Source organism: Bufo bufo, chromosome 1 (genome assembly GCF_905171765.1).
Source record: "Bufo bufo chromosome 1, aBufBuf1.1, whole genome shotgun sequence".
Taxonomy (NCBI): Eukaryota; Metazoa; Chordata; class Amphibia; order Anura; family Bufonidae; genus Bufo; species Bufo bufo.
Window position 1 is genome coordinate 162,954,578 of NC_053389.1, and position 14,792 is coordinate 162,969,369.

Consider the following 14,792-nt stretch of genomic DNA (forward strand, 5'->3'; position numbering starts at 1 on the left):
TCCCCACATCACCCAGAGTTTCATATGGAGATTTCTGTGCTGTCTAAAGAGACCAGGAGGGATCAGCTGCATGAAATAAAAAATCACGGATATAAAAATAATTAGCATCAAATAAGTGCACTCACCACATGGCGCGGAATATTTACATTATATTTCAAGGTAAAGTTCTGTTTTGACAGTGCACTGCTGTAAGAAATTTTAAAAAGATTTTAAAAAAGTCACTGTACTTTAATTTTATCTCATTTAATAGATAATAGTGTAACTAGAAAATTTTCTAAATCACTTCATTTAAAACATATGCCTTCATCCACCTAAAAAAGCTGTAAAGTCCTTGCCACTAGCGGTCTCACTTCTCACAGTTGCAATCCACTGTCTGTTGTCAGCAAGATCCGTCCCTGCTAACAGAAACAGAGAAGACGGCTAAGAGGAAGTGAGGACCTGTCAGACCTAGCTAAGATCATGAGCCTGATAAAAGAACTGCTTCTACCCTGCTCCTGAAGATAGCAAGGGTGTCCCGATGTGTCTGTAAGTGTGATTTTCCCCCTCCTTATCTGTTCTGTGAGCGCCAAAGCTGAAAACAAAGCTAGTCGGAAGTAAGGGAAAGGCCCTTGCTTCTGAGTGAAATGCATCTAGCTGTGCAGTTGAAATAGGGAATAATATGGCTGACAAAAACATTAGGGAAACCCAAACATAAATGTTCCCTTACAATTACTTCAGCAAATGGCATTTATCATGTAGAGAAAGTTAATAGGAGGCACTTACTAATGTATTGTGATTGTCCATATTGCCTCCTTTGCTGGCTTGCTTCATCAGATTATACACTGCTGGTATCGAGGGCTTATGACCACCTTGCAGTCCAGCAGCGATGGTCATGCTTGCACACTATAGGAAAAGGAGCCAGCTCTCCAGTGGCCAGGATGGTGGGAATGTGCATAGGCAAGCCCTATTTACAATACTGTGCAAGCAAGGTGGTCGTAACCATGAAACAAGTAGTGTATAATGAGATTAAAAATTAATCCAGCCAGCAAAGGAGACAATATGACAATCACATTAGTAAGTGCCTTGTATTAACTTACTATAAATGATAAATGACATTTGTGAAGTGAGACAACCGCATTAAGCTAAGAGCAGGAAATGTTCTTAAAAAAAACAACTAGTACTTGCTTATTAAATTTCCCACTGCTTCAGCACAAATCTCCTGTGGTCTCCACAGCCATCAATGGCCTCTGCAGTCTTAGGCCAATCATTGGCTGCAGCAGTCACATGTATGTGTGGCACATCACTGCTGCAGGAAATGTTTATATAGTGGTGGGGACTAACCTCAACCAGAGATTGGCTGGGCAGGCATTTCTTGCATGTGGCGACGGGAAGCATCAGTAAGCGTCAGGACAGAAGCAGTGCGGCATCAGTGAGTTCTCTCTTATTACTATACATCTCTTGCTGTTTTATGAAATTCTTAAATTCTCAGATTTTAAAGGGATTCTGTCAGCTAGTTTTAGCCTATAGAGTTGTGGACATGTGCTGCTAGATCACCACTAGCATGTACACAATAAACCATTTTACATAGCTGTGAGCGCTTTTATTCAGTCAGAAAACCGATTTTATATATATATTTATTCATATATATTTTATATATGCAAATTAGGCTAGTAAGGAGCCCGGAGGCTGTTACCAACATTTCAGGAGCCCATCACCACCCCTCATCCTCCTTGCTCCCCTGACGTCACACAGTTGAAGCGCCATAATCTCGAACATGCATGGTGTTCCTTCCCTTTGTAAGCTGTGTACCGGGGTGGGCTCCCCAGGATACAGCGAAGTCACGAACGAGGAAAGCAACTCCAACACCAGCTTCTGCCAAAACAGTATTTTACTTAAATGTGTCAATGAGCACAACCACAAATGCTGGGAACATACAATAAATTTACATACACCCAGCCCGAAGGCTGAGACCCTTGTGCTGCACAGCGTGGTGCCCTCCGATGGAAGCCGGAGGAAAGTGCAGTAATTTACCTACTGGCAGGCACAACTATACAGCCACACCTTACCTGTTATTACTAGTGTTGGGCGAGCATGCTCGGCATATTGCGGTGTTCGCTGTGTAAGCACACCTGAAGTCCTTATAATGTCTCAAGAACGCCTCCTGAAATTCTAAAGGGTGTCTTCCAGCAACTTCTGTTTCCTGAAGTCAGGGTTCTTGCAGTCTACCCCGCATCCAGGCCATGATCACTCGACCATTCCACTCCACTGTTGGGGTCTCCATTTGATGGACCTCTACAGCATAGGTCCAGGCTGATCTCCTATCTGGCTGTAGTGTGAAGTCCCTACGTCGAGGGATGTCCCCTTCAGACATATAAACTTTGGCCAGCAAGGTATTCCCATTGTTATCAAGGTATTCAACATTGAGGCAGGGTACAAGGACACATCCATCCTTCACAATAGTGAGGGCCCAGGCTACCAGTGGGAGAGTCTGCGTTTGCTCCTGGTAATCGGGCTCAATCAGGACCTCCAGTCCATTCATTGTCGTCCAGCCCCCACCGGCAGCAGTGGCGTACCGCCCATAGAGGCAGACCACGCCACTGCTATGGGGCCCGCGGCACTGGGGGGCCCGTAGCGCAGATAAGGCCCCGCCCACACTATTTGGCCCCGCCCACTCATGACCTGCTGCAGCCGGCTAATTGCTTTTTTCTCCCCAGGGCCCAGCCCCAACATCAACTCATCTTTGCCACTATGAACTGGTCTCGTACTAGGCGGTCCACCACCCAGAAGGCTTCCATGGCCTCTGGATGTCGCTACTGTATTTAATTTAATGTCTCCTGTAGGGCGTTGGAGTACTGCATCAAGCTCACGCCCTCTTGCTGTGGCCGGTTGAAGAAGTGGCTCATCAACTGCACTTTAGCACGCCCCCTCTGGGCTCTCTCCAGCAGGGAGAATATTTTCTCTAGGGTGTCTCTCTCAGATTCGGGCCTTACCATCACTGTCCGTCTGACGTCACCCTATTGAGACCCCAACGCAAACTCTGCCAGCAGCTCGGGGGTCAGGTTACACATTCTAACCCCACTTCGTACCCTTTCAGTCCAGTCCTGCAACGTCATGTTTTTACCGTCAAATTTTGGCAGATGACGCAATAGTGCCCCACAGGGATGTACCCTACTGGGGCAGGCATGGCGGGGGCAAGCTGTATCAGCAGTGTTGGGGAAAGTTGGCCTTGCACTGGCGCACCCTGAGCTGGGTCCTAGACCGGTGCCATTGGCGCCGGGGGAAGGTCTCCCGCCGCGTTCCCGTCCATAACGGTCGCTGTATTCTGCCGACTACGGCAAGTTGTAAGCAGTGTACTGGTAGGGTGGCCATCTGCTTCACCTCAAAAAGCCGGATCTCACCGACCACACCCCCAAACCAATAAACCACGCCTGTGCTGGGATCAGCCTCAGGAATGAACTGCGCATGCGCTAGCTGGCATGCGTGAGATTATGGCACTTCCCCCGTCGGGGGAGCAAAGAGGAATTGGAGGATGCGGGACGGTGCTGGGCTCCTTCACAGTGGGCGTGGCTGGGCTCCTGAAAGGATTTCTGACTGAATATAAGCACTCACAGCTATAGAAAATGTGTATTGTGGACGTGCTAGAGGTGATCTAGCAGCGCATGTCCACACTCTATAGGCTAAGGATTCTGCTACTCGGATTCTTACCCCTTCTCAGAGCAAAACTGATAGAACTTCTTGCAGGTGGCTTGTAGAAGTCTCAGCCCTCCTAGGTATCTGGCAGTCAGAAGGGACACAAAAATGGAAATTGTCAAAGCAAATAAATATAAAGATTGCAAATAAATATTTAAAGGGGTTGCCTTAGCTGAGAGATACTGATGCCTTATTCTCAGATAGGTCATCAGTATAAGATTGGTGGAGGTCCAACATCCGGCACCCCCATCCATCAGCTGTATTGTGCTGCCACTATACTATGTACAGTGTACAAAGTTGGAAACCAAAGGTTGTGTTGAACCCCGTAGTGACTGTGCCGGTACTGCTGCTCAGATTGGTGGATTGGAGCTGATCTTCAGTACGCCGGCACCGTAAATTGCTTAATGTACAGAGCTTTCTGCTTCCACTCCATATCCTGTATAGTTTCCAGCAACGTAGTTCTAGAAACAGCTGATTAGTGGAAATACTGGGTTTTGGACCGCCACCAATCTTCTACTTATGACCTATCCTGAGGACAAATCATCAATATCTGTAGGCTAAACAACCACTTTAAAGGGATTGTCCACCTTTTTAACAGTTTTTTGGTCATTCCCCCCCATCTGACCTGTGGAGGGAAGCATATGCTCCACTGCTCTGTTCCAGCTCCTTCGGTCCACCTCTGAATCCACTGCACTTCAGTCTGACTTGTTAACTTCCAGAACAGATGAAGGTCATGTGTGCCACTGCAGCCAATGAGCGGCCACAGCGTTGATGTTCTCCCAAGTGGCATGTTGCTGGGTAACATGCTGCTTGGGGAACATGTCACCCCTGCGGCTAGTAATTGGCTGCAGCAGCGCACGTGATTATTCTTTCCTCCACAGGTAGGGTACAGGTGGGGGAGAAGGTTGGGTTACCCAAAACCTGTTAAAAAAGTGGACCACTCCATTAAGTTTTAGTGTTAGGTTATTAAATTATTTATGGGATATTTTCAGTTTTGTGCAGCTAAAGCGCAAATAGACACTATATTTTCAAACACTACATAATTTAATAGTACTAGACAAACATATTTTAAATAAATTTTACTAGTCTTCTGCAGTGGTCATTCGGCCTCATTCAAAGCTTAATCTGTCTTTAGAGATGAGAGGGATCACCAGGATTGTTCATGCAGGAAGACAGAGCCAGAGATACACTGAGATCATGCTGGCTCTGTCGACATTTGAAGCAGCCACTACAGAGTGATTAAGGGACAGATCTCATCACTGTGTGCTGTGTATGGAAGACATCATAACAGCTAATCTCTACCAGCTGGCTCAGGTAAAACATAAGGGAGCAGATTTCATCACTGTGTGCCATGTATGGGAGACATCATAACAGCTAGTCTCTACAATTAGCAGAAACTGACAATTAGGGGATCTGCAGAAGGGAAACTGGATCAAAAATGCAAAATACAAGTCACAAAATGGCCAGATATAGTTTTATTCCTCATTTACTATACACACGTTTATTCTGAAAAGTCACCAGAAAAAAAAAACATACCGTATTTTAATTCCTCACCATTTCCAAAATCTCTGTTTGCTGATGGGCTAGTGTTGCTACTGGGAAGGCTTACTTAGGCTACTTTCACATCTGCCTTGTTTTATCATTCCAGCAGTCTGGTCCGGCAGAGGAGCAGAGTAATGACATTGCCGTATCTGGCATAGCCAGACACTGCCTGATCCCTATTCACTACATTAGGATCCGTTGGTTTTCCGGCAAGAATGCAGACTTTCTGCCGCTACAGTTTTTTTTCCCCCCATAAGATAGACAGTATTCCTGCTAGAAACCTGAAGGATCCCATTGTAGTGAATAGGACCCGCTGTGTCTGGCAGACTACCGGAATGTCGTAATGTAGATGCAAACCTAGCCTTATACTGATCCTAGTCAGGAGTTCTGCTTTGTTAGTAGGGGGTGGACAATGCATTATTCTGGGTGCTCACAGAGCTGCAACTGATCTGCACAATATTTGTGTTGCGCACCTACTCGTCGGAAGTAAATCAGACTAGATTGGTGCTACTGGTCTGTAATAAGAATAATGTATGTTATGATAACACTCACCCCTCTTTCCTGCTGATGTAATGTAGATCCCGCAAACTGCCGAACTCTTTTGGATCATTTAAAGGATGAGGGACCAAAACCTGATTTAATAAAGCACAGAAGACTATAATTACATTGTAGCGCCAGCAAACTGAAAGATGTGACAGGAGCCTGCTCCAGAGTAATGCCTCATTCACACATCATTGTTTTGGTCAGTGTATTCCATCAGTGATTTTGAGCCAAATACCAGGCGCGGCTCTAAACACAGAACAGGCGCAGATCTTTCCCTTATCCCTTATGTCTGTGGAGGCTCAATCCTGGTTTGGCTCACAATCACTTATGGAAATCACTGACCAAAACACTGGACGTGTGAATGAGGTGTAACGCCCCAGAGTGGCATTACCCCTTCTGCACCCCGCTACTGTCTTTATTGGTTAACCTCATGTTATTATGTGTATTTATTTCCGGTCTAAACACTGTGCATTTACTATTTTGTAACTGTTTATGTTCATGTGTAATGTGCCTGGTTCACCATCAGGTGGCAGAAAACATGGCAGAGCTACAGGTACAAAGAATGGAGCTTTCCATTCCAGTCTAACCCCCCCTCTGTGGAGGAGTGTGCGAGTACTAATTCCTTCAGAAAGGGTGGGACCAGTTTCTAGAGTAGTCTAGCTTACCCCCTGCTAGGGGAAGGAAGCATGGGCTAGGCACGTCGCCGTTGGACGTGCTCCAGCTAAGCAAAGCAAGCTAGCTAGAGCACCTTTAACTCTGCTGGATATGGAGGCCACAGCTTAAATCCCTGGACAAATCTAGAGAGGAGTTTTCCCTGGAGGAGTTTTCCCTGGACAAATCTAGAGATAGACAGACTACAAAGTGAAGTACAGCATAAAGAAGAAACTGAGTTCTATAGCCAGCCTGTCAGTAACAGCAGAGCCAGAGAGCAACAGATGTAGCAGAGAGGAGTTTGCCTGCCACAGTTTTTAATGCTAAAGCCTGCTGAAACCAAGATAAAGTCTGTATATCGTTTGGAGAAACGTTTATGCAAAGTAAAGCTGCTTTTCAACTTCATCACATGGTCTGGACTCAATTTATTCTTCATCCCCAAGTTAACTTTTCCCCTTTTACTGCTTCGGAAGACAATGCCTGGGGTCCAGCGTATCCAGGTAGGAGCACCGTGACTTTTTGATGAGCCCCTGACGTCGTCTTTCCCTTGCCACCCGCGGGGCCACTTCTCCCCGTCACCATATTTGCATTACTAGCTCCTTAAAAGCGGATTTACGGGTATGGGAAGGTTTTCCTTTCCTCCTACAATGGCCATACTTGCTTCATGGCGGGCGAATGCACCAATTCGGAACTTTCCTTGTTTACAGATTCCTCGGGCTCCTATGGTCTTGGAGCCATTTTCGTCAACGACTGGTGCACTTCTCCTTGGCCCTCGTTATTAGAACTCTTTCCAATTATTGTAGCGGTGGAGCTTTGGGACCCCAGGTTGACTAACCATCATGTTTGCTTTTGGACAGATAACTTGAGCGTTGTTCATGTATTAATGGTTTGTCGTCCTCTACCTTGCCTGTGTTTAGCCTCTTGCGCCATTTAGTGTTACGATGTTTGGAGCAGAACATTTACTTCAGGGCCCGTCATGTCCCAGGCACCTCTAACCTTACGGCTGATGCCGTCTCTGTTTTATTGGCAGGAATTCAGAGCCCTCCTTCCAGGAGTGTGTCTGGATGGCATGCTGTGTCAGCAACACTCTGGCAGTTGGTGAGAACAGCTGATGTCCCTTATATCTTCTTCTGTTACTCCGGCAACTTGGAGAGCTCAAGGGTAAGGTGTGGAACGACTTTCTTTCCCTGGGTGGGGATCGAGACCTGTGTAGAGATGAGGTTCGATTGCAGGTTACCATCAAATTTTTATTGCATTTTTCCGCTTCGGTAGCTCAGCGCAGGTTATCAGGGGTTGCCTTCCACTCACGTATTCTTGGCTGGCCTGACGTTACGAAAGCTTTTGTGATTACCCAGGCCATCTGAGGTTGGCGCAAGGAGTATGTCCGCATGGAATGCCGGCGGCCAGTCTCTTACCAGCTGCTTTGTTGTTTAATTGCTGTCTGCTCTGCGATTTGCAGTTCCCCTTTCGAGGTGGCCCTGTTATCAACCTGCTTTAGCCTTTCCTTTTTTTGCACCCTCCGGGTTGGCGAACTGTTGCCCCCTTCCCGCAACAAGCCAGGTGGCCTCCTCCCCAATGATATAGCACTGGGTAATATGTCGGTACGGGTCCGAGGCTCTAAAACAGACATTTTTGGCAGGGGTGCATGGATCCCCCTGCACCAGGTACTGGGCCCAGCGTGCCCGGTTCGCTTGGTCACCGAATACAAAGATGCGCGCCCAGGCTATTATAATTCTTGTCCACCAGGATCTTTCCCCCCTTACCAAGTTCCAATTTAATTCTCTCTTTAAAGATGTTTGCGTCTACGTGTGACAGCTGGAGAGCCACAGATTGGAGACCTCTCGGAATGGAAGAATCAGAAGCTCCTGTATTATAGACGCCACACGAAGACCTGCACTAAAAACTATATAAACCACATTGTAAAACAAAGTTGCAACTTCAGGGTTGGAAGCATAAGAAATAGATAAATACTGCATCTCTCAGATGAAGGGAAAAGCAGAATTTAGCAAATTTCAAAAGACAAATCATGTGATCGATGCAGGTCTGAAAAGAGTAATGTGCTGTGTGTGGAGCAGGAGAAGAGCCCATTAAAGCTAATTACAATTCTTTCATCATGTAAAAAGCCATTTGCGCTCATTACACTTTGAGGCCGGTTTAAGCCATAAGCTTTGAACCAGGCTGAAAGCAATTGGTAAATGAGGACTTCACTACCGCGAGCCCCAAATCTTCAACCCTGAGACAATGCAACAATGTCAACTCCTCATCCCCCTCCCCCAGGAGGTAGCTGCTGTTCTCTGGGGTTTATAATGGTGCTGATTCATTGGGCTTTGATAAAAGGGCAGATTTGCATATTTTGCACTTAGCCAACACTTATTAGTCTAAAAACCTCCTTATGATGAGGATAAGAGGATGACCGCTCAGATTCTGACCACAGACTTTTATCTCATGGGAAAAGTGATTAAAGCTAAAGTTATTCCCATTGAAAAATCTATTATTACCAGGGATGATGAATGCCCCCAATGCCTTTTACCAGTTTCTTGCTTTCGGAGATCGTGACCTCAGCCCAAAAGTTGGAGATGGTCATAGAAATGGTCTTCCCATAATATCCATCTGAAGGGTTTCCAATAATTCCAATTCTGGAGAGGGGGGGAAAGTAAAAAGTTAACAAATGACAATGAACTAAAGGACCATTAACAGAGGGTTTGCTGAGTCTCTGCAAATGAACTGCCACCGATCTCAGAAAATGTAGTTATTCTGAGGCAATGGTGGATAGTAACATGGGTGCCCAAGTACATGATGCACATTTCAAATTGTGGCAAAAACAAAACAAAACCAGTTCAATGATCTCTGGCTGCATGACTTGATGCACATAGCGAGTTTGTGCCGTTATCAGCATGACCTGCAGAAAGCCCTACCCATGGTCACATAATCATTGCAGGCCCTGAAGCCACAAGAAAGCAGAGAAGTTAAATGTGAGCTGCACATAAGAAATGTATTGGTTCTGGAGTCTGCATTAGTTTTAGGAGTCTAGTCTAGGATCTATAGTTAGGAGGCATGCGGTGTGTATTAGATTAGGATGTCTGCCCTCAGCCTGTAGGGGTCTAAGATCTGAATTTATTTAGAGGATCTGCCCTAGTTCTGTATTCAAAGAACCTGATTTGGGAGATCTGAATATTAGGGGGGTCTGGTTGAAGGTCTGTTCAGGAGTCTGTTTTTGTTTATGGGAGTCTGGTTTGGGGATTGTAATAGTTTCCAACTTTTTTGTGTGAATTTAGGGTCTGCCCTGGATCTGTATTTAGGGGTCTGAATATATTTTGGGGGTCTGGATCTGTAATTATAAGGTCTTTTTTTGGGTGGTCTGTCCTTGGGTCTGCATTTGTTTGGGGGTTGTATTTATTCACATTTCTGTTTTTATTCTGGATTCTGGTCTGTGGTCTGAATGTATTTGTTTTGCTAGAGAGGCTGGGGATGGTTGCAGAAGTGAAGGGTCAAAACTACCTTGACAGCAAATCCTGTCAGGAGTAGCCATCATAGCGGTTTGGGCCGGAAAGAGAGGAAAAGAACAGAAAATGTCCACAATCAGGGATGTTACCTGTGAGTCACTGGATTTACAAAGATACGGTCAACACTCCTGATATTTCCAGGAAGCCCAGGCCTAATTGACACCTGGGAGTGGCCATTCCCCTTGTCGATGGAATGTGTCCCTAGGTAGTCTGATATTGTCTGTGATGATTGGACACTCAGTACATAGTTACACAGCCCTTTGACATGGAATAGTACCACCCTATTGTCAATGCTAGCATACAAAGGTGGTGTTGCCTATAGAAGTTGTTTGACAGGGCAATGTTGGAGGTGAGGGGCAAGCTTTGGGAACAGCTTACAGTGAACTTAATTCATGACTGTATCTAGGAAAGATTCACTATTGTTTCCTTACCTGGCATATGCTCTGCAAGTGATCGCCTTGACCCGTGGCTGACTTTTTACTGCAGAGTAGTGAGCCAGCCATTTTGTGTAATCTGGCAATCCCTATTAAATATATTACAACATCAACATGATAACCAGTGTTTTATTTTTACCTGCTGTACAAATAATGTATGTCAGAAGATACCCAAGTTATACCAGCATGGTCCAACTACAGCATACAAGATTTATAACCAGCTGGACATACATAATTCTATTCCAGAAAAAACTCAAGTTTTTCCAGCATGATCCACATCAGGGTTCAGTGCAAACACATGTAGCTATACTGCAGACTTACCACTTGTCCAATAAGTTGAAAGCCGGTGGGCAGTTTCATCCCGTACACAGGGACTGCTGCACAGTTTATCAGCCATTCCTTCAACAGGATCAGAGAAATGAAGCCACTAAGTAGAAATTCATAGAATGCAGATAGATGTAATATTGACACATTGTTACCATATATCTGCCCAGGACTCTGTCTTCTGTCTTGGGGAAGCTGTTAAGAAAATCCTGGAGGGTAGGCAGTGTCTTTTTCTGGAAGCAGTAGAAGACCACACTGGCCATTCTCGAGCTGGTTTCTCCTTTTGGAGGCTTTTCAAAAAAACGTTTAATTCTTTGAAGGAACAGAAGAAATGTATTAGTAACAGAGTAAATACATAGTAACCAATGAATAAATGAGTACAAAGTACTATATGGGAGACAAACACTAGTGCCCATTATTGCTATTTGGATTTGCAAATTGTGGATCTGCAATATACAGATACCGTTCGAGTTGCATCCGCATTTGCAGACCTACTGACTTCAGTGGGTCTGTGGTCTGCATTTTGTGGACAAGTATAGGACATATTCAACTGTGTGCTTTCTGCATCCGTCTGTAAAACGATAGAATATGTTCGCAAAGTGCCGACCATGGACCCACTGAAGTCAATGGATCCACACCAAAAAAAAATTAAAAAAATTAGACAGCACACGGACTGCATGGGACTCTATGTTGTTTTGTAGTATTAAGCAGTCACCACTAGAAGCCTCCATAGATCAGAGGACATATACTGCAGATAGGGATGTTTTCTTGGAAGTACAGCGGGTTGTAGTTCATGCCACAGGGTATGCAATGGCTACCTCTACTTTGGTAAGGGCAAGAAATATGCTTGAGGCATGGAGTTGCCAAGAAAATCTGCCTGCCAAGGATGCTGTAGCTGCAGAAGGACTTGAGGTGATCAGTTGCAGGATCTCTCAGCTGCTGTGAGACGCATCTGAGGAAAGGTGAAGGCACAGAAAGAGATCATCTGATGTTTGAGTGACAGGTTAGAACGTACTCGTGCCATACTGTCATTGTCCAATAGGTATGCTCTGTGTATGTGTTATGAATGCTGTGCTGAGTGGGTAGTAGGCAAATTGTGTTGTCGTGTGTGATGCTTTGCTACATTTGGGCACCTTGTGGGCTGAATAGGTGGTTGGAGGGCAGGCCATGGTGCTTGGCAGAGCTAAAGTGCCTTCCCTTTGGGAGAAATTGTCTACAGCAGCACTGGCTCTGTCACAGTACTATGCTAGTGAAGGTATTGGCACCATTATATGTTATGCCACAGTGTAAGTGGTTGGGGCAAAAATAATTGGTTTTGACACCAAAAGGTGGGAGTGCGATTGGGCTGTATGTGGTGCCTACTGGAGCCATTACTGGCTTCTGTGTTAATTACACCTGGGTTCTATTCTATTGGCATATAATGAACTTAGAGCCTAGACAGGCTTACATTTCAGCAGAGGTGGGGGAGAGGGTTGTCAGTGTGGTCTGTGGAAAGTTGATTAGAGTGTTACTTAATTTACTAAGGGGGACCTCATAAGGGAGCCAATAAAATTGTTCGATGAGCGAGAGTCATCACAGAAGCCGATGGTAAGCTAACTCAGCAACCGGTCATCAGACTGAGAGTTATGGAAGGCTAAAGGTGGAAGAAGGAAGTCTGCATGTATCCTGTGCACACAGACATTGAAGTGGTGTAGATCAAGGGCATCACTGACCCGGGTAGGGCAGGTGAGCCCAACGTGATCATGTGGTGAGGAGATCATGCTTGCCGGCAAGTCCTTTGGCAGGTTTTTAAGACAGTAGTGGTCAGCCTCTCTGCGATCAAGTATATGAGGCAAGTATCTTTATGCAGTTTTAAGCATCACTATGCTCGGCCAAATACTTTGGGTGCTTGAGTACAATTTAATACACAAAGTCAATGGAAGACCTGAGCATCAAACCAGGCACCCCCTGCTCTAAAGAAAAGAGGGCGTCTGGTTCACAAAAAAAGGTTAGAAATTGATGGAAACCCCATCAAAATGGTTTGGAAACAGCATTAAGAGGATAGCTGGATGCATCTTAGACTCCTAGACAACGACACAAAGGCTATATGCCAAAAGCCAGGTATGTGCAAGCCATCAATCTATCCATGAGACAGATAACAGCTAGCATACCTTACAATGTCAGGCTTGTGCACTATGAAATATTCCAAACCAGCTCTCATCTGACTGAGAACCAGTAAACCTCAAAGTTATTTTGCATCTGTTGGATGACTTGGGTGGACCTGCACACCTAGATCAATATCATTAGGGCGACAAAAAGTTTTCTGATTGTCCTAACATAATATTCAATAACCTTTCTATACAGTTTTGTCATGTAAAACTCATTTGCATAAACATGAGCATATGGGAAAGACATGCAAATGAGCAGAATCTGCCTTGTCATAAGACTATAAAACCAATAGATGGCGCTATTGAATTATGAACAGCGCCATCTAATGGTTTCTTACTCTTGTGACAAGAATATTAGACTACGAGTCTTATGACAAGATTATTACTGTAGCCTTTTGCATGGAAAATTCGCAATAAAAATTTGCGATTAAAATATTCGCGATCTACACTAGAATGATATCTGACACTGCGAAAGCTGGGTAATAACTCAGTGAAGATATCCGACACTGGGAAAGGTGGGTAATAACTCAGTGATATCGGACACTGGGAAAGCTGGGTAGTAAGGCAGTGATGATATCTGACACTGGGAAAGCTGGGTAATAACTCAATGTAGATTGCGAATATTCTAATTGTGAATTTTTATTGCAAATTTTCCACGCAAAAGGCTACACTAATAAGCTTGTTATAAGACTCATAGCCTAATATTCTTGTCAGAAGACTATGAAACCAATAGATGGCGCTATTGAGTTATGAACAGCGGCATCTATTGGTTTCATAGTCTCCTGACAAAACTATTAGTCTACTCTTTTCATAAGACTGTGAAACCAATAGATGGCGCTATTCATAACTCAAAAGCGCCATCTATTGGTTTTCAGTTTTATGACAGCTTAAAAACAAGGCAGATTCTGCTCATTTGCATGTCTTTCCCATATGCCCATGTTTATGCAAATTCGTTTTTAAATGACAAAACTGTATAGAAAGGTTATTGAATATTATGTTAGGACAATCAGAAAACTTTTTGTCGCCCTAATAATATTGATCTAGGTGTGCAGGTCCACCCAAGCCATCCAACAGATACAAAATAACTTTGAGGTTTACTGGTTCTCAGTCAGATGAGAGCTGGTTTGGAATATCTCATAGTGTACAAGCCTGCCACTGTAAGGTATGCTGGCTGTTATCTGTTTCATGGGTAGATAGATGGCTTGCACTTACCTGGCTTTTGGCATATAGCCTTTGTGTGGTTGTCTTATTGTATGTTGTACATAACAGGAGTCTAAGATGCATCCAGCTATCCTCTTAATGTTATTTCCAAACCATTTTGATGGGGTTATTATCAATTTCTAATCTTTTTTTATGAACCAGACACTCTCTTCTCTTCTGAGGAGGGGGTACCTGGGGTTCTCCCATTGACTTCCATTGTGCTTGGTAGAACACACGAGCATACCGATGTGTTCACCAGAGCACCCGAGCACTTTGGTACTCGCTCAACCCTATTCGTTACCATGAAGCATGAGGAAATTCAGCTTTGTAGCGAGTCAAATTTTTCCTGAAATATGGACTTCGGATACTTTGATTTGCTTAACACTAATATATATATATATATATATATATATATATATATATATATATATATATATATACACATATATACACACACACACACACACACACGAGTTTCCAGTGTCAGTCTTGTAAGTGTCATACATTATGGCTTCTCAGCTCACAAAGTTACAAATCTGTATATCAGACTAGATGTTGCTGGATCTCACCGGTGGCTGTCTGGACACACTTCCACTATTCCACGTGAAGATGGACTTTCACCTTCTTCCATCTCATAATAAATTGCCAGTTCACCAGCCTAAAACAATAGAGGAAACTTTTGGAGCCTATAAAGTGAAACTTTGTATAATGGCTCAAACACTCATTGTAGCCTAATTCTTATCAAACTGATAAGAATATGGCTTGAATAAGTGTTTATG

At 44.4% G+C, this 14,792-nt stretch overlaps 1 protein-coding gene across 2 annotated transcripts in view; it reads right to left on the reverse strand.

Moving 5' to 3' along the window:
• Positions 1–14,792, reverse strand: part of LOC121000734 (glucuronokinase 1-like) — a 75,574-nt gene that overhangs the window by 26,566 nt on the left and 34,216 nt on the right. For both annotated transcript variants that reach the window (XM_040431358.1, XM_040431366.1), the window contains 8 exons: positions 14,583–14,671; positions 10,822–10,978; positions 10,664–10,741; positions 10,340–10,431; positions 8,936–9,041; positions 5,764–5,843; positions 3,685–3,753; positions 126–186 (listed from right to left, as the gene is read on the reverse strand). In XM_040431358.1, the coding sequence (XP_040287292.1) occupies positions 126–186; positions 3,685–3,753; positions 5,764–5,843; positions 8,936–9,041; positions 10,340–10,431; positions 10,664–10,741; positions 10,822–10,978; positions 14,583–14,671 (732 nt within the window). The remainder of the gene's footprint in view (positions 1–125; positions 187–3,684; positions 3,754–5,763; positions 5,844–8,935; positions 9,042–10,339; positions 10,432–10,663; positions 10,742–10,821; positions 10,979–14,582; positions 14,672–14,792) is intronic.